The sequence below is a fragment of the Monopterus albus genome, unplaced genomic scaffold (genome assembly GCF_001952655.1).
Source record: "Monopterus albus unplaced genomic scaffold, M_albus_1.0 scaffold99.1, whole genome shotgun sequence".
Classification (NCBI taxonomy): Eukaryota; Metazoa; Chordata; class Actinopteri; order Synbranchiformes; family Synbranchidae; genus Monopterus; species Monopterus albus.
In genome coordinates, this window is record NW_018127979.1 from 316692 (window position 1) to 336535 (window position 19844).

At 41.7% G+C, this 19844-nt stretch overlaps 2 protein-coding genes across 4 annotated transcripts in view; both read left to right on the forward strand.

Annotated features, from left to right (window-relative positions):
- Window positions 1-13130, forward strand: part of med14 (mediator complex subunit 14) — a 16195-nt gene extending 3065 nt beyond the window's left edge. For 2 of the 3 annotated variants that reach the window (XM_020609507.1, XM_020609509.1), the window contains exons 8-29: window positions 627-759; window positions 944-1094; window positions 1206-1317; window positions 1786-1911; window positions 2167-2245; window positions 3841-4000; window positions 4240-4434; window positions 4866-5000; window positions 5086-5162; window positions 5289-5449; window positions 6773-6919; window positions 7312-7556; window positions 8409-8678; window positions 9316-9565; window positions 9993-10115; window positions 10343-10519; window positions 10653-10891; window positions 11021-11200; window positions 11500-11607; window positions 11812-11937; window positions 12066-12255; window positions 12395-13130. In XM_020609507.1, coding sequence (XP_020465163.1) covers window positions 627-759; window positions 944-1094; window positions 1206-1317; window positions 1786-1911; window positions 2167-2245; window positions 3841-4000; window positions 4240-4434; window positions 4866-5000; window positions 5086-5162; window positions 5289-5449; window positions 6773-6919; window positions 7312-7556; window positions 8409-8678; window positions 9316-9565; window positions 9993-10115; window positions 10343-10519; window positions 10653-10891; window positions 11021-11200; window positions 11500-11607; window positions 11812-11937; window positions 12066-12255; window positions 12395-12465 — 3455 coding nt within the window. In that variant the 3' untranslated portion in view covers window positions 12466-13130. The remainder of the gene's footprint in view (window positions 1-626; window positions 760-943; window positions 1095-1205; window positions 1318-1785; window positions 1912-2166; window positions 2246-3840; window positions 4001-4239; window positions 4435-4865; window positions 5001-5085; window positions 5163-5288; window positions 5450-6772; window positions 6920-7311; window positions 7557-8408; window positions 8679-9315; window positions 9566-9992; window positions 10116-10342; window positions 10520-10652; window positions 10892-11020; window positions 11201-11499; window positions 11608-11811; window positions 11938-12065; window positions 12256-12394) is intronic. The other variant, XM_020609508.1, reaches the window with a different exon arrangement.
- Window positions 13131-14190: 1060 nt separating this feature from the next.
- Window positions 14191-19669, forward strand: LOC109965325 (uncharacterized). Its single transcript, XM_020609253.1, has 9 exons — window positions 14191-14471; window positions 14576-14685; window positions 15150-15268; window positions 16060-16120; window positions 16200-16267; window positions 18015-18117; window positions 18488-18606; window positions 18721-18866; window positions 18953-19669. Exons 1-9 carry the CDS (start codon window positions 14383-14385, stop codon window positions 19059-19061), a joined length of 924 nt encoding a protein of 307 aa, XP_020464909.1. The 5' UTR covers window positions 14191-14382; the 3' UTR covers window positions 19062-19669.
- The last annotated feature ends 175 nt before the right edge of the window (window positions 19670-19844 follow it).

The following is a 19844-nucleotide window of genomic DNA, read 5'->3' on the forward strand; positions in this document are numbered from 1 at the left end:
TTGGACCCTGTCCCTCTGCCAGGTCATGTCAGGGTTAAGTGATACCTGCTTGTATGTTCCAACACCTGTGGATACTGAACTTAGGAACTAATGTGTCCATGCTTTTGGAGAATGAAATCGAAGTTGTAGTCGTTGCACCATCATGACAACATCAAAACAATCACCTAAAACCTGCACTGGCAGGCAGTGATAATGTTGCCATTTCTCTTGCAGTTGTAACCCATATGTATAAGAAGGAAGAAGAGGATCTGTCCCGATTAAACAATCAGAGGCCTAACACACATTAGTCTGTGGTTAAATGTAGAGAGAAACAAGAGCTTGTCAGCATTCATGCTAAATTCAAACACCCTAATCAAGCATGCAGGCTGAGCACAATCGTGCTAATCACAATGCTAATCAGTACATCTCTGCTCTGCTCCCCCCTCCGCCACTAGCGGTGCAGCTTACTGTGTCAAAGAGCGGTCTGTACTGGGCACAAATACCCCTTTTACAAAGTGTATGTGTCTTGAGGATATGTCTGGGAGTGTGTTTTGAATGTTAATGGGAAGATGTGTATAATACTTTATCTCTAGTCACCTGGACTTGGTATTTTCCCACACTGTGTTTTCTTTAACTGCAGTTTCCAGACTCTTTCTGTCTGTCACTGCAGCTAGAGGTGCTGCACTCCCAGACTCTGATGCTGATCAGAGAGCGATGGGGAGACCTGGTGCAGGAGGAGCGATATGTGCCTGCAAAATACCTCACACTCAGTGTCTGGAAGTAAGACTTTAAATAGCGCTTACATGGGTGGACATGAACTCATGCATTCACACACATAGCCTTGTAAATAAATATGGTGCCCCTACACTGTTTTCAAAATGATACCAAATGCATTCATAGAATTACTTCTACTAAACCAGAGTGATCCATTTTTCTCTCTCTCTTTTTCGTTGTGGCTTTCCAGCCAACAGGTTTTGGGTAGGAAAACGGGTACCGCATCAGTACATAAAGTCACTATCAAGATTGACGAATCTGATGGATCTAAGCCATTGCAAATTTCTCATGAACCTCCTCTCCCTGCCTGTGACTCAAAATTGATTGAGCGAGCTCTGAAGGTAAAGTGGACATTAATATTTTCAGTGTCATTTGAAGTACAGGGAAGTATAGCTTATTGTACAAATATCTTACAATTTAATAACATCCGTTTTCTGTCACTGATTCTCCAGATTGACCATCTCTCAGTGGAGAAACTTCTAATCGACAGTGTGCATGCACGGTCCCATCAGAAGTTACAGGAACTGAAGGCCATCCTAAAGGCCAACAGTCCCAGTGACAACTGTATGTATTTTTTCTTTATTACAGGCATTTAACATATTATTTAATATTTTTGCTAACCTACAGAAACCAGTGTAGCCTCCTACATCAGCTGCAGCCTGGTGCCAAAAGTAAAAAAAAAAAAAACAGCTGCAAAAGCTGAAAAAAAGAGTCGTTTAGGATGCAGAAGGCATCATTTAAACAGATTTTAATAAGGCAGAATTTTTGTGGTCTTAAAGGATCATTTCAGTTTTTCTAGACAGGTGAACATAAAACATTGAAAGAGGTTTTGCTTGCTGTAATCGTTCATCCTATTCATGCCAAATGCACTTCCATTGTAAGCGATGGGTTCTTTGTTCTGTGACTTTACTGTAGACCAAATTTTGTCTGAAGCTGAAATTCCTATGCAGTCATTTCCACCCACTGTAATTGTTGTCTTGAGCCAGCTGCAGTACTGAACAGAGACACTAAAGTTTTGTTTGTTTATTTCAGCGTTCATTGAGACTGCTTTACCCACACTTGTTATTCCAATACTTGAGCCCTGCGGTCGGTCAGAGTGCTTACACATTTTTGTTGACCTGCACTCTGGCATGTTCCAGCCCATGCTGTATGGATTAGGTAAGTAGGAGCAAACATTAACTCCCAAAAATGTTTTTGTTTTATGTTTGTCCATTGTGTTGTTTCTAGTAGTGTTTTTTTTTGTTCAGGTTGTGTTTATGTAGGGTTTGCTTTTGTACAACAATAAACTAATCATTTTGGCTGCAAATTTGTCTAGCATGATTTACATTCATGTGTGGTTTCTCTGTGATTCCACTTTAATTGTTTTGTATGGTCAGCTCTGTGAATCTAAACCCCGTGGTGTTCTTTCTCTAGATCAGTCCATGCTGGATGACATTGAAAAGACCATTAATGATGATATGAAGCGTATCATATCTTGGCTTCAGCAACTTAAGTAAGTCCATCTCAAGTTAATATAAACACAGCTAACATTATATAGTTTGATACTTGGCAGATAATAATAATAATAATAAAAAACCTTATTTCTAAAGCACTTTACAGCTCACCTGAGCACAAAGTGCTGTACAATACAGAATAACCAACATAAAACATCATAGCAATCTATAAACAAATAACACAACATTATCTCTGTAGAGAACTCGAAGCATTAAACATCAGATACAAAGGCCTGCTTAAAAAGACGAGTTTTTAAAACTGACTTAAAGATTGATAACTCAGTTATATTCCGAAGCTCCCGCGGCAACGAATTCCACAGTCTAGCACCGTGGACAGCGAAAGATCGGTCGCCCCACTTCTTGTACCGAGACTGTGGGACCGCCAGTGCCAGGTGCTCTGCAAATTGCAGTGCTCTGCAAATTGCAGCGCTCTGCGCGGGGTATACACGGTCAGCAGATCTGACAAATACTGTGGAGCAAGTCCGTAAATTGCCTTAAAAACAAACAACAAAACTTTAAATTGCACTCTCCACTGCACTGGAAGCCAGTGCATGCTTCAAGGCAGTGGGAATTTCCCCCCTCCGCAGGCAACAATTTATAAGAGCCAGCAAAAAAGGCCCAACAGTATCAATAGTCTCTTTAATAATCCTTGCAGGGACGGAGTCCAGGAGGGATGACGTAGGTTTTAATTCCAAAACGCATTTCCATGACGCAGATGGTAGTCATGGAGAGAACTAGTCAACAGTAGGACTCAGAGTTTGACACCTGCTTTTCTCTTAACACAATTGACTAGTTGCAGTCAGTAGTCACTTGTCACACAGTAGTCAGTCACTTGGCTAGTAGCAACATGATCATGATTGGCTCTCACTACTGCGTCTGAGAATATTTGCATAACGTTGAGCCTTACAACTTTCCTATTATCTAGCTGGATAGTTTTTGAATCTCCTGGGCTCACCCAAGGGTGCAAAGCCAGGTCTCATTCACAAGGAATAGCTGTTGTTGCTGTCCCAACTTTTTGAAACTGTGTAAGCGTTTTTCACTTATAGGAAGCTGCTGAAATGCTTTGCGTCGAGTAACGCTCATCCCAGGTTCTGCATTTGTTTCTGTGTTTTGGAGGGGGGTTCTGGGAGCAAATTTTCAGCACCCCTCATTAGATAGTACTAAAATCAAGTACCAGGACCACGCTGGGGTAGGGGGTGCTTATGCAAAGGGAAGTTGCCAGTGATTGGTTGAATGTCCACATCTTCACACTTCAGACATTAGCATTACAAGTAGTGTGTGTAAACACACAGTTGACTGCGTGTGTGAGAGAGCAGCAGCCCCTCCCTCCTCTAAATTGAGACCAACAGAGAGAGAATACAGTGAAAACACAAAGCAGGACTGTCCGTGTCATCCCCGGAGGGTATGCTTGTTGATGGTTAAGGGAAATATGGAGTATACCGCTCATTAGGTTCTGATAGTGGAAACGTGGGATATGTATGAATACCTGTTAGTCTTGCAAATGTGAACAGTGTGAATCCTGTGAATATGAGCTATGACTTTTTTGTAACTTGGCTTTCACTAAGAGGCTGACTCTTTCCTTCTCTCTGGCCAGGTTCTGGTTGGGCGAGCAGCGTTGTCGACAGTCTGTGAAGCACCTTCCCACTGTATGCACTGATGTCCTACACCTCTCCAATTCTGTCTCTCATCCTGTTGGCAGCTTGTCCAAACACAAACTCTTCATCAAGCTCACACGTCTTCTGCAGTACTATATTGTGAGTTCTGCAACCAACATGACAATGTTAAACCAAAGTATACTTCAAAATGGTTCCATTGTAGTGACACTGTTTCAGTAGCTCATTTTGTAATGTTTTTGTGCCCTGGAATTTCCCCTTGAGATTAAATGATTTGAAGAAAATTCCACTAAAATGTTCAATTTGAAAAAGTTTAAATTTACCTTGATTATGTCCCCCTCTCAGTCTCATCTTTTGAACTTCTCACCTCTTCTTTGTAGGTGGCAGAAATGCTTGAAGTGCCTAGCTGTCCCACTGCACTGCAGTACAAATACTCGTTCCTGTCTGTCTCTCAACTGGAAGGAGAGGATGGACCCATGTGTGCACAACTTCTGCTGCATTTCAAACCCAACCTAGAACACCTAGTCCAGGACACTACAATAGGAAAAGGGGTTCGACCTGGGATTAAGAGAAAAGTAATCAGTGTTTTATTAGCCATACAGTGTGTCACCCATCATAGATAAATGATTGTGTGCTTTAGGGTTTTAATTGGTGCTGGCGTACAGATTAGAACTAGATGGTTTTGACCAGTTCAGAAAATGTAAAAACGATGTTGACAAGGCACAGCTAACAAAGAAATATAGTGATAATGTTCCAGAGTTAATATACCTGCCTTACATTAGTATAAAATGTTCTAACTATGTAGTTCCAACAGCTACATGTGTGGGCTGCTTTGATACTGCATAACCTTCAACTGTGCAAATATGAATTCTGCTTTTGGTACAACTATTGCCTTCTTCATGTACTGTATGGTAAGGTGTTGCTAGAAAAAAACATATGTGCCCAGCTAGATATATAAAGCCAAATTTCCATTTGATGTGCATTTTTTGGCTTTATTGCTCTATAGATATCTGGAGACCCAGGGGACCCAGAGCCAAAGAAACCCAGGCGGTCTGGGGAAATGTGTGCCTTCAACAAGGAGCTAGCTCACCTGGTGGCAATGTGTGACTCTAACATGCCTTTCATTGGCCTCAGAACAGAAGTAAGTCACTCTGCTGTCTTAGTTAAAAACACCCAGTCTTGTGTTTTCAGGCTAATGATGGATATGTCTTTCTATCTTTGAGTAGCTGTCCAACATGGAGATTCCAAACCAGGGTGTCCAAGTGGAGGGAGACGGCAGCAGTCATGCAATACGTCTTCTCAAGTAATGCATATAGTCATGGGCCCATATGCACGCATTTATACATAACATCCAAATGTAAGCTTTCTTTAAAGTATGATAAAGTGAACAAAACCAATGTGACTCTGGATTGTAATTGTTATTTTGCAGAATTCCTCCTTGTAAAGGGGTAGGAGAGGAGACCAGGAGATCTTTAGAGCGGTCCCTTTTGGATTGCACCTTCCGCCTGCAGGGCAGGAACAACCGAACCTGGGTGGCTGAACTGGTACTGGCCAACTGCCCTCTCAACAGCACACACAGCAAGGAGCAAGGTACAAACCATGTACACTAGGGATGAGACGATGCGACATTTTCTCCATATGATTTGATGCACAATATGGCATGTATGTTTCAGTTCAATCATGATACAGTTAAAAATTCATTAACAATGTACGGTAATATGTGGAATATACACCAATCAACCACCTTGGCTAATCGCAATACAAACACACACTCAATACTTAACGTGGGTCACAGAAAGTACACACACAAAACACACATGCGTCTTTGCATTTCCAAATCGGTGTACAAGTTGCACACAGTCATATATTCAAAACAAGTACAAAAACCTGTAAATGTGTTCATCATATTTGATGATGTAATGCGTTTTTGGTTAAGGAAGGACAGACAGTGAACCAGCAACAGGTTCAAGGATGCCGAAGGCTCACTGATAATGAGGCTGACCTACTGTGTATTAAACTTTAAAATTTCATTCATCCTTTTCAGAAGATTCAATTTTCTTTGTTAAAATGGATGAAAAGGATCAATACTGTACTTGGGTCTCTATGAAGAGAAACATTCAGCAGCTATAGTGGTGATATCACACCAGAGGCTGCTGAATTTGTCAAAAAAATTCTCTAACTTGTCCTCATGACCAGTTTTTGCTACTTTTACACAAGTTTGTCACTGAATTGTAGACACATCTATGTCTAGTCAGAATTCTGAGATTAAAGTCAGGATTCTGACTTTAAACTCAGAAGTATGAATACTTGTAAGGATCCAATATCAGTGAGTGAGAGAGTGCCTTTGAGTCAAGCTGGAGAGGAGCTGCATGCTGCCCAAAAATGGGATTTAAGTGAGTTTTTGCGTGGTTGAGTCCTAGAGGAAGCTATTTCATTAATGAAAGAGGAAAAGGTGAGTGAAAAAGACGTGTGTTAGTTTTTCACTGAACTACAGACACATCTGTGCTCTTCCTGACAGTATAACTGTGGAAGCAAATGGATTCACAGAAGATGCACAGTGAGCTGCAGAGTGACACGAGTGCCAACCAACTGCCACATTGACTACTAATGTAAACAGTATTAGGCAGGTGGTCATAATGTTATGGCTGATCGGTGTACATTGCTAGACAAAACGGTACATAACGTCATTTTGTACCCGAGTCAGTATAAAGACAGTATATGAGGATCCTCCCAGTGACTTTGTTAAATTATGTGTTTGGGGGTAGGGACTGAGTTCATGTTTATAAGTGGCCTAACAATTAAAACTAGACATTTTGAAGTTGACTTAATTTGAGACATTTGCCAGGAATTATCTTATAAGCTGTGAATAAGGGAAATCTGCATTGAAATCAATCCATCTGTTTCCTCTTTTAGCCTGCACACGCCATGTGTACCTGACCTATGAAAACCCTCTGTCAGAGCCAGTGGGTGGGCGGAAGGTAGTAGAGATGTTCCTTAATGACTGGAGTGCTATCAGTCAACTCTACCAGTGTGTTCTCAGCTTCTCCCGTGCACTGCCAGGTTTGTGCATGCTCATCTGTAAAGCAAAGATTGCACTTAAATTCATGAATGCATTCAGTCAGTTCTTAAATTGGACACTAGGACACTATATTACTGGTCATTAGTTAAAACTAAAGGTAAAAAAATGTTTTCTTCTATTGGCCTGGTTTCATTTTTGTAGTGTGAACATTTCTTTAGTCAAAGCATAATTTCAAATATTAACTGTAATATCCCAGACTTATTATCAGTTCCCTTTGAATGTTGAGCCTTAGAATCGAAGCATAGGATCTCAGTTTGCTTGAACATACAGTAAATGCAGCTTGCATGCTTGAATGTCACTCAGTGTTGCATTGATGTTTGGCAGAAGAACACGCATCTAATTAAAGCCTCACATTGTGACTTCTATCCTCCAGAGATACCATCTTACCTGAGCCTGTTCTCAGAGGTGCGGCTCTATAACTACCGTAAGCTGGTGCTGTGCTATGGCACCACAAAGGGCAGCTCTGTCACCATCCAGTGGAACTCAAACAGCCAGCGTTTCCACCTTGCCCTGGGCACAGTGGGGCCCAACTCTGGCTGCTCTAACTGCCACAATATCATCCTCCACCAGCTACAGGAGATGTTCAACAAGAACCCCAATGTAATGCAACTGCTGCAGGTACACAATAGCGCATTCATCAAAATGCAACTGGAACATGCACATGTGCACTTGTTAGATCAGGGGTGGGCAATTCCAGTCCTCAAGGGCCGCTGTCCTGCTTGTTTTCCAACTATCCAACTGGTCAGGAGACGACTGCCCTATCTCATGAGCCATAGCCACTCCAGTAGTTGGAAAACAAGCAGGACAGCGACCCTCGAGGACTGGAATTGGCCACCGCTGTGTTAGATATAGATCAAGTAGCAATTACCTCTGCCAACGATGCTATGTTTTTGGTTCTTTGTTTTTGTTTTGGTTGGTTAGCAGGATTATGGACAAATGACTTTACGGATCATCGGTCAAGGTCACAAAAAATAACACGAATCATAAATATCCCTATGTAGGGGGACGGTGTCTATCACCAGACCAGATTTCAGCCGGATCTGATCAGAATTCTGGATCTGACAGCCATTAAAATTTTAATATTGAAAACTCTATTTAACTCATGTTTTCTGCCATAGCTTTGGCTATAATGAATATAGAACCCTAAAATATTCAGGTCTGCACAGTACAACTGGTTTTACCCTAAAAGATCATCCGGATTAAGGATATTTGGATACATTTTGTGTTGTTCTGGGTCTTATTTTTCACAAGGGACCCTTTTGCGTGAGCGAAAGTTGTGCCTTGACGGAGGTACATGGGCTCTTGAAGTGCTTTTGTTTCACTTGATTTTAAAGTTCCTCCTAAATGTGTTTACTTAACCTTTGTCTGTTGAGCAACCTGATAAATGTTGGCTTACAGCACAAAGTAGCTTAAAAATTGTGGTGCTCTTGAGTAATTCCTGAGCATATTTCTATTCATCATCTTCCTCAGGTGCTTTCTGACACACAGGCTCCTCTGAATGCTATTAACAAGCTACCAACAGTGCCCATGCTGGGCCTGACTCAGCGCACCAACACTGCCTACCAGTGCTTCTCCATCCTACCGCAGTCACCTACACACATCCGCCTGGCATTCCGCAACACGTACTGCATTGACATCTACTGCCGCAGCCGAGGTGTGGTAGCCATCAGAGATGGAGCCTACAGTCTGTTTGACAATACAAAGATTGTAGAAGGTTTCCATCCTGCTCCAGGACTCAAGGTATACCTGGGTTAGGAGGCATAGTTGTGGTGTTAAGTAAAATACTTTATCTGGAAAAGGAGATGATCTTCTCTTTAATTTCTGTAATTTTAACAGCTGGACAATAAAAAACAAACAAAAAAAAACACCCTGCCACTTACATGTCTTGGTGTTGCAAGTATAAAAGTCTATCTGAAAGCCAGTGACCTGAATTAAAGAAAAAGTGTGATATGGGAAATATTTCTATTTGCTTTACTTGTTAAGAGTTAGACGAGAAGATTGACACCATTGTTGTCTAAATATGAAGACACTTAGCTTAGTATAAAGATTAGATATGTGAGAAACAGTTAGCCTGGCTTTGTCCAGAGTTAAAACATGGGTCTACCAGTTCCTCAAAAGATACTCCTCTGGACTCTTGCTGCAACCATGATATTGCCAGATTATTAGAAGCAAATCTGTGAAGTCACTGCACCCAACCAAGAAATAGCCCAACACAGATATTAAATTCTGTGTTTGAGAGCTGGAAGAGTATTTTTCTGAACAGTATGACTGGATTCCAAAAGTAAATGTATTATAAAGTTTTATGTTCAACAACTTAAGTGGCTTTGGTCCAGCTTGTTACTTTAAATTCTGCCCTTCTCCTCTTTCTCCTTTCTAGACATTCCTTAACATGTTTGTAGACAGCAATCAGGATGCTCGCAGACGCTCAGTCAACGAAGACGATAACCCACCCTCACCAGTGGGTGTAGACATGATGGACAGTCTGATGAACCAGCTGCAAGCTCAGCAGCAGCCACAAACACTGAGAGGGGCTGCAGGCGGTGTATATCCTCCTCTCACATCACCACCACCAAATTACCACACTAATGTAACTCCCTCACCATCCATGATGCCGACCCCATCACCAGGTAATGGCAAACATTGTGCTTGGTATTTGTTCCGGTCTGTGCGAGTGAATGATTTACTGTATTGTTTGCATCATGTGAGACTGTCAAGCTGCCATAGAGCATTCTGACCAACAAATCATCGTTTTGTTGCAAGAGCAAACTGTGTGTGTGTGTGTGTGTGTGTGTGTGTCTGAGGAAGAGCAACCATGTGTGCCCGTTTTAAGTTATTCCAGTTGTGTTCATCATGCAACATAAACACACTGCACAGCTGAGAGGGAAGAAAGCATGCATTTAGCCCTGCTCCTTCCATTCCTCACCATCTCAGCCCACCAGCCAGTCTGCAGCCCTTCAGCCCAGCTTTAGCATGTGTGTGCGTGGTTAAAGGAGAACTTGTCAACCTCTGAGTCTGACGAGCTCTTTGGTGTGTGTATTGTATGTGTGTGTGCAGGGAACATCCTTGCCTCTGGCTCCCCTAGTGGAGCTCTGAGGGCACCCTCTCCTTTCGGGCCCACCCCGTCTCCGTCTTCTCTGGGCATAGCCATGGGCCAAACCAGCTTTGCCAGCCCCCACGGTAAGCAGGAGGGTGAATGCTGGCCTAGTGGTGAATCTGTTCTGCTGGGCAAGGGCTAGACCGGGCTGAACACAAGACCTTCACTAGACATTTGTAGGCTGCAGACATGAGCAAACATATGACAAATATCCTGTAAAGTGCGGGCACACAATGGTATATTTATATGTATTTATTGTTCTTTGTTAATTGCTGCTGTGTGACTAATGGCTGTCTGTTCTTTACCCCAGGTGCTTTGGACCCCAGCTCACCATATGCCATGGTGTCTCCCAGCCACAGGGTCCAGTGGCCTGGCTCACCTCAGGTCTCAGGGCCTTCTCCTGGGGCAAGGATCCATGGCATGTCTCCTGGAAACCCTTCACTGCACTCACCAATCCCTGATCCTCATTCTCCACGTGCTGGGACCAGTAAGTTCTGCTTTCTCACCATTTCCTGTCATTATTGAATAAATCTTTTTTTTTCTACATTTTGTTAATGTAACCAATTCAATTACATTGCAGAGAGTACGCTTTTTATAATGCGTGTCTTTTTTTATTTTAGGTTCACAAGTCTTGCCGACCAGTATGCCTCCACCCCGCTTGCTACCTCAGCGCCCCTGGGCCGCCTCCATTCCTACAATCCTCACCCACAATGCCTTGCATGTGCTTCTGCTACCCTCACCCACTCCCTGCCTGGTGCCAGGCCTGGCAGGAAGCTACCTATGCTCGCCACTGGAGCGCTTTCTGGGCTCAGTTATTATGAGACGACACCTGCAGAGAATCATCCAGCAGGAAGCCAATGTGAGTGTTTCATAAATCATCCTGATTAGGAGACTAGATGATAACTTTTGTAGGTTTGTTTGTTTCTTAAGCTCTGTTACCTGTTTTGCTCTCCCCTCACTTTCCCCACTCCTGTCCTCTCACTTCTAGTTGTCCATTGTGAACTCTAATGAGCCAGGGGTGATCATGTTCAAAACTGATGTGCTTAAGTGCCGTGTGGCTCTCAACCCAAAGAACTACCAGACGTTGCAGCTCAAAGTCACTCCTGAAAATGCGGGTTCCTGGACCCAGGAGGAGCTTCAGGTGCTAGAGAAGTTCTTTGAGACACGGGTATGTAAAGTAGTGTGCAAAAAGGTTCAATTTATAAATTATTCAGACATACTTGAAGAAAAAGCCTTTTCTCAACTGACCATACTTGCAGGCATAGTGTTGGTTCTTTATTAAAATTCATGCCTGACCGTGATAGCTGGTCTCTTGTATTTTATTTGTTTATTTATTTTTATGTAGTGAAACCACCTACTTGTTTTACATTTGTCTCATAGGTTGCACCATTAAGGCCACTCACATAAGGAACCCATCCCTGCACTGATGTTGTTTCAGTGATCTGTCTTCTTTTGTTGTCTTCCTAGGTTGCAGGTCCTCCATTTAAATACAACACTCTGAATGCCTTCACAAAGCTACTGGGGGCACCCACTAACATCCTTAGGGACTGCGTTCGCATCATGAAGCTTGAACTGGTGAGTAGCTGGTTTGTTTGTAAGAGTGGCTGTTACTGTTGAATATGCAAACTGAACAAAACCCCCATCGCTCATCCCTCTCCTGTTCTGCTAGCTATTGAGTGGTAGTGACTGTACAGAACAAATGCACTATGTACATGGTGTGTGAAAGTGTGCACACATGCATATATTAAAATGTAGTCCTCTTCATTTCCTCCTATATAGTTCCCTGACCAGGCTACACAGCTGAAGTGGAATGTCCAATTCTGCCTCACCATCCCTCCCAGTGCCCCCCCCATCGCCCCTCCTGGGACCATTGCTGTGGTGCTCAAGTCGAAGATGCTGTTCTTTGTAAGTCTCAGTGCTTCATCAGCTCTCTACAGTTTAGGACATGAGTCATAAACTGAACTGACTTTAATTAAATCTCTGTAGCATCATTTGAAAGACACATACCAACTTGAATCTGTTTTGTCTCCCAGTTGCAGTTGACCCAGCGTATCACAGTGCCCCAGGAGCCAGTGAACATCATCGTACCCATTGTCTACGATATGGCCACAGGCCTCACTCAGCAAGCTGACATCCCCAGGCAGCACAGTTCCTCAGGGGCTGCAGCGCTCATGGTTTCTAATATCCTTAAGAGGTTCAATGAGCTGCACCCCGCCAGACCGGGTGAGACATCACAGTCCCAGCTAATGAACACTGAATAATTTACTGTACTCAAAAGCTGTATCAAATGTTTTTTTTTTCTTTTCTATAATAGTAACAAAATGCCTTCTAACAGTGGCTGTTTTCTTTATATTTTTCTCAGGTGAGTGCACGATATTTGCTTCTGTCCACGAGCTGATGGCCAACCTCACTCTAGCCCCTGGCACTCGTTAGTAGAAACAACTAATTCAGAGCCACTACTGGAACTCAGCTGAAGCCCCTGAGAGTAACAGGAGATGTCACAACCCAGCATGAGTCCTCACTGCTTCAGTTGCTGGACTTCTGACCTGATGTGTAATTGCTGTGATGAAAGGGAGTAAAATGCATACAGCAGTGGACAGTCACTGTCTTAATCATCATAGAAGCTTCAAACAAGATTTGCTCTTCAAGTAGATCTCGGATGAGGGGGTCTATTGCTGCAGAAGGACAAATATTTTTTCCTCCAGGTGCACTTGTAAACAAAATGTCTATTGAAATTTAAGGTTGTTTACTAAAATGTATATTGTATATTTGAGTGTTGAAAGAAGCAGGCATTAGATTTTTGTTAGAGCTTTGTCTTTAAAAAATGCCATACTGATATCATAGTATCAGGAGCTATACTTCTTAGTACACTATTTAAATGTCTTTTTGCCTTTACTCTGTCAAGCTCTGCGATTTCAAACCCTGTGTACTGTGAAACTGTGGCAAACTTTTAAGTAAGTTGTATTTTATTAAGACCATTTTGATTCCTCACTGAAGGATTTGAGACATTTTGTCAGACTTTGCTATTTAATAAACCCACAGTTGGTTTGTGCTTAAACAATCCCCCACTGGAAGTGCTTACATAAAAAAAAAAAAAAGTAGCAATACGACACTAAAACTACGCAAATGATAAGTAAACTCTTGCTTCAACAAAAGCGTGTGCAAAAATTCTGAAGGACTGGAAAACAAAATGTACATGAAGAATCAAAAGTAGTACTGGTCAGCTCTTTTCAACACTTCAACTAATACTTATTCACTCAGCAGCTCCACCATGATTGACTTCATTTGTTTACATTTAAAACTTCAACATTTCAGACCATGTAAACTACAAATATATTAAAGTGAGCACAGTTTTCTGATTATGTAGTCTTTTTAGGTTATTGGTACTGATGCATTTAAATGTAAGCAGTTTTAAGTTGTAGAGGGTCAAAGTGGTAGTTTTCTATAATTTGGACTAATTTAATCTGGGCATTTTCAGCAATGCAGTTTCATTGACAACACTGAATCAGATTGTATAAAGAAGACGCTTTATTTTTATTGTAACACGTACAATGAAATTTTGCTTGCAGCCAAGGGGCCCTGGGCATTCGTGCCGCCATCACAGGCAACTAGGGGGGTTTTTTTTTTTCTTTTCGTTTTATTAGTGTCTTGCCCAAGGACACTTGGACATGTGGACTGCAGGCACCGAGATTCAAACCTTCAACCTTCTGGTTGGGAGACAACTGTTCTACCCACTGTGCCACTGTAAAGTGTCAAATAACTAAACATGAAATTGTTGCAATGATTTGGTTATGAGTTGATCGACTGAAAGTTAAACTGCAACAAAAAAGAAAATGCCATACATTTTCTTTGTTCAAACATCTTACTTGTGAGGATGTCCTGCTTTTTATTCTCTTGCATCATTGTGAACTGAATATCTGTGGTTAGGGTCATACAAAAACAATGTAAAGAACTGATGATTATTTTAAAATATTTTAGACATTATATTGCCAAATTAATTGAGAAAATAATCACTAGTTGCAGCCCTAGAAATAAGTGTTGTAGTAAAAAAAATGTCTTTTCTCTATGAAAGCAGTGGTTTAAAACTGTAAAGCAGTATAAAGTGAAACTAAAGCACCTTGAGTTAATGTCAGGTGGGTCGTTTGGTTGGTGCTGGTTTAAACCTGTAGGCTGCATCCCAACCAAGTGATGCTGGGCTCCTCATCCCTAGAACATGACATCATTGGGAAAGGCTCCGTCTCTGTGTCGGGGAGGGGGGGGCGAGGGGCGTTCACAGCAGTAAATCAGCCTGTGACTGCCTGACTGCTGTTGCAGAGGGTGTGGACATTTTTTAATCGCGTCAGTAGCTCCATGGATCCTCCCTGGGGTAATGCAGGTATTCATCGTTTTGCGGCTGCGTGTGGGAATCGTCACCTGCAAGAAAACGACGAAGAGACGCTGTAATGTCGTGTATTTAGGCAGCATGGACGTTTGACACTCGAATGCACCCTTCGATTGTTTCGACCAAATGCAATAAGATAAACACTAATTTGTTTTTGTCTAGCCTCGTGGCTTTTATCAGCGGGGTAGATTTAGATGAGAAGGTGTCGGATATGGCAGTGAGCATCACAGAGCCGGTCTGTCAGCCGTGTGTTTACCACGAAGCTTTCAAAGGTAAGTCCCAGCATCACCCGCTCGCCTTTCTGGCTGTGGAAGCGTTTTATGACCGGGGTAGATCCCAAGAGAGCAGAATGAGGGAGGTGAAGACTGTTTCCCCAAAGATAGCCTATATGCTTCCTCTTACGTTAATCCTATATATTTTTATATATAGCCCTATATATGGACGATTTTCTCTTAGTGTCTGGAATAAAGTTTGAATGAATAACCTTCACCCTAACACCCAGCCAGTCTTGTTTTATGATGCATAACCTGACCCCGACCTAAACAGTTACAGCTGCCTACTCTCAAGTCTTGGAAACTAGTGTTTGTGAAGGTGGTCCCCGACTTAACAACCTCTTGGAGGAGAGCCTCTGCCTCATCTGACCAGAGCAATTCAGTAAAAGTAATACAAATGAGGGGATGAAGGGGGAGCAGGGGTATGTCATACAGACCTACTGTTGTGGTTACTGTGTGGTCAGTGGAGCTACAGGTGAGGAGACCTCTGATGCCTCTCCATCTGAGTCCAGAGCAGGTGGGCCTGGAAATGCTGTGTCTCTGTGGGCAACTGGACCTCCTGATCAGGGCACAGATACAGCAGGTAGGGTAATCTGAGTGCTAAATGCATTATTTCCACCATTGTTGACAAAACCCTTATTTATCTCCTCCACATTCTCCCTAGTTTTCATCTGTTTCCATCTAAGTGATAAGTAAAACTTAAGCTCCATCAACAATTAGTGCCATCAGCTGAACCAATGCAAGCAAGCAGGAATCTTGGCAGTAAGATTAAACAGGTCTTTTAGCACTGGGAGTGCAGAGTGTTAAATGTACTAACTAATGGTACCCATAGATCATGCTGTATGAAAATGACAAGAAATGCACATGATAATGAGCTGATGTGAAATTTACATCTGTTCAAACTACAATGAAGACACATTGTCTATAATCTTTAGCCTTTGTGTTTTGGTTTATATTAGCTTTACATACATTGTTTGGGGTCCCACAGACACCTCTGCTATGTGTGTGTAAAAATAATCATAATTTTTCTTTATTCCTGACTGTCTTAAATTGCAATATGTAGAAAGGTATTGAAGGAGCAACCCTTCACTTTGCTGCATACTGGACTTAGGAGGGGTAGTGCTGTAGACAAAGTACTGTCAATACTAGTCACAGAGATAAGAGCATGACATTTACAGCAGTACTCACACTTCTCAAAGGCATTAGACTTGAGGAAGTCAGCCTAATTGTGTTATGTCTCAGTATTCAAAATTATATAAACTAGTTTCTGGTCTGTTGTGCAGTCTGTCCTACTGTTCACAGGCATTTCACATCATTCTGTGCCGATGTTCCTCCTTGTGTTTGGTGCCGTTATTCATAGTTTGGTTTTTCCAGTTCCAGGAGCAGTTAGGACAACGCTGCAGCCCAGAGGAGTCTGACACTTTCCAGGCTCAAGGTATGTGTGGCAAAGAATCAGAAGAAACTGACTTGGATAGCCCCAGAATGTCTTGACATTTTTGTGCTATATCTTAAAGGATCAGAGATTCTGGATCAGATGCTGCAGTGCCTTGAACATCTACCAAAGCCTATGCCGCAGCTGGAGGTATCACATCTGGCAGTCTAAATAAAACAAAAACCTGAGTTTTAGTCCATTCCATGAAATACCAGGCAAATTCCATCACATAGTATCACTGACTTCACACATTTCTTTAAAGAGCCCATGGCATGCTTTTCCTTGTTTTTTGACTTATCTACAATGTTACAACAGTGATTTCTCATCTTAGACGTGACCTAATGCTCAAAAAATGAGGTGTACGTATGTTCTAGTATTTCTATGCAGAAGCAACTTGGTTTATACATATCTGGCAAACTCTTGCTCACGAGACTTTTTATAACAAAATAAAGTATTATGTGATAGTTTAAGGATTTCCTTGAATGGTCATAAAATCCAGGCAGTTGCACGTTCATGACATCCACTGGTGCTGTTGTAAAAGTGGATTTTTTTGACTGCGCTTAGTTTTGTGAGTATATTTTACCTCCTCCTGCTGCACTGTGACCAGAGGATGTGGAGAAAAACACAGGGCCTGAGGTTATTGTATGTCCGGGAATGCTCCTGTACAGGGACTGGCTGTTTTACCTGACCGGGTCTAACCTACGAGCCTGTGAAGACCCCAGTGGCAATGACTGATCAGCTCATCAATGCTGGATTCCCCTGGAGCACAGTACTTGTTTGTTTTGACTGCTTGAGGCCAGTGTGTCTCCCACATGTGATGTATTGCTGGTTAACTAGTGGATTAATGACCCATGACATTATTGTCAGTACTACACTACCTGTTGGAATTAATTTCACTACTTTAGGACTGTATGTGGTCATGTCGGGGAAGATACAGCGACCACCGGTTGGATTTACCAACCTTGGAGCTACTTGAAAGGGAGTGATGTTTCCACTACTCGGTGAGATTTAACAGTAAGTTAAAAAAGACACACATCTGTTAATGCCTTGTTTCTGTAACATTAGAGAGAATTGTTGTAAGGCTGGAGAAGTTACTATGTCTGCATTATGCCAGTTAAAATATGGGGTTTCTCAGTCACCTGCTCTGTTTAGAGTATTACACATCTCTTGTCATCGGTACATATACCGCTGTTCTTTGGAGGACAAATTCATATTAATTAACGCCGTCGTGGTTTGCTGTGCTGTCCAGTTGCGCCATAACACCGGCAACAGGAACTGTGCACGTTCACAAACTATCCTCTCATTTTCTGGCTCTCTGATTCTGAAACAATTACAAACTATTTGGAATTATGAGGGGTGCCAAGCTAATCTAGAGGCACCCAAGATTAAACATTAAATGGTTGGAAATGAGCAAAATGAGCATGCCATGGACACTTTAAAGGTGCTTGAAATAAGAGGAGCTTTATTTTTTATTTATTAATGGTATCCTAGGGAAATTTTCTGGAAAGTGTGTGTTTTGGTAATTTTATGGAAAACTGTGACAAACTGGCTCTGAGACAGTTATTTTATTTACTGTAGATAGTTGGTTAGTTGGTGCAGTTGTTGATTTACACAGTATTAACCTTGAATTACTTGTTTATTATTGGAGACTATGACATATTTACTGTGCACTGGCTAAAGGATGCACTATTAAATGTATTAATCAATTGCAAGTGCATCTTTCCAAAACAATTTTCCCTTTAATTACTACCAAATTACATAATCCTTTCCGGGAAACCTCTTTGGAAATTGCTAGGAAATGACAGACAGGTAATATAAAGTATTACCAAAGAGAACAGGGATCTTAGGTACCTGTTAACTGCTGTATCAGAAATCAATTATTTATGTTTTTCCTTAGGACTACCTGGACATGGTGGGCCTATCAGTCATGTTTCCTCGTGTAGAGGTTTTTCTCATTCAGGGCAGCCCAGTGGACATGCTGGAGAGGCCGCCAATGGATGGTGAGAGTGAAAATATATCCCGTCTCCTACCACAAGGAAGAAACATTTTCAGTCTGTTATAGTTTATAATTACAGGATATGCAGACATTTTAAAAAGCTTTTAAAAACACAAGATTGTAACTGTAAAAAAGCATACAGTATTTCTAACTGAAAGAAACACATGTTGTGTAGTAATGTAAGCATGGACGTCCAGCACAAGCTGTCGATACAATCTGCAGTCTTGACACTTATCATGCACATGTGGATATCCTGTCAGTACACAGTAGCAAAGATGGAGAAAACACCCTCCGTGCACGTTAGTTACACAATCACAACAAACTCCTGTGTTTACAAAGAGTACAACTAATGTGAGCTAATGCTTCTGTTGCAGAATACCTCTTCCACATTGCCAGACTGAACCAGCTCCTAGTGCTGAGTCAACAGCTAGAAGAAGATATCAGACACCTTGGAAGTCATAAATACATTGCCCACCAGCTCTCGGTTATATATGTAAGAAAACTAAATCAAGATTTTCCACTTTTCAACTATGCTTTTCTTTTTTTTTCTGTATGTTTTCTTTGCACTAAAGGTTGCTGTATGCTTTTTAACGGCCCTTTGTTGCAGCAAGTCATCAGCTCTTTCAGGGGAATCCAGGTCTTCTCTGAAATCAAGAAAGATATCGAGGCCAACTTTAAACAAATGAGACAGTCTCTGGTGATGGAGGAAGGCTCCAGGCATGAACCACAGCTGGCTACTCGCTACATTAACTGGTGAGTTAAAATCTAAACCTTCAGTTGGCAGAGACAATGACAAATGCAGCAGCAATCTGATGACAAACATGCTGTTCTCTGTGTAGGATCTTAGAAGTAACTCATAGCGTAACAGCAGTGGTGCTGTCACTACCAGAGGAGCTGACTGAAGACCTTCACCAGGCCGTGACCTTTGTGTCCCAGTTCCTGTCCTGACTCACCCTAATGCTTCACTTTATGTCTATGAATCTTGGTGTTCTGATGCACCAGGCTTCTCCTGGAATGAACTGATTTTGTTATGACTATGAAAAGGTGCTACACACTTTGATTCAGCTGATTGTGGGACTGGATAAAATACATCTACAAATCATGGAGGTTTTTCTATCGCCCTTCTGAATGTGACCCATGTTAAACCCTGTGGTGAGTCGTATGTTTGGAAGTGAATGTAAGTTTGTTGAATCCCTCCTTGCACTACTGTTATAATTTTTTTTAAACCTAAAGCAAAATAATAAAACCAAATGCAATAGGGAGATGTTTTTGTTTCCTCCCTGCTATGGGACTGTTTATGCTTTCACTTAATATGTCTCCTACTTCGGGCACATGTGGCCATAACCAAGAAGTGATGTTTAAGACAGACCTAGTATTCAGGTAAGCACAGGTATATGACTGAAACCAACAATTCTTTTAATCCATTCATCTACAGACTATTTTCTCAATGTAAAAATATCAGAAAATAGTAAAAGTTGCTGCCATTATATCCCAAACCTCTGGATGATTGTTTCATTCACAGACAATCCAAAACCCACAGTCTGCAATCAGACATAACAAAGAAAAATAATAAAATGGTTGATCAACATTATAAAAACAGTTTCTTTGACTTCACTATTATAGGTGAAAGACTATGCAGTGAGCTCAGTGAACTTAGTTACTTTCCACCTCTCACTGTGAGGAATGATTACAACAATCACAGATGTTTTCAGTGCTCTTATTTGACAGACT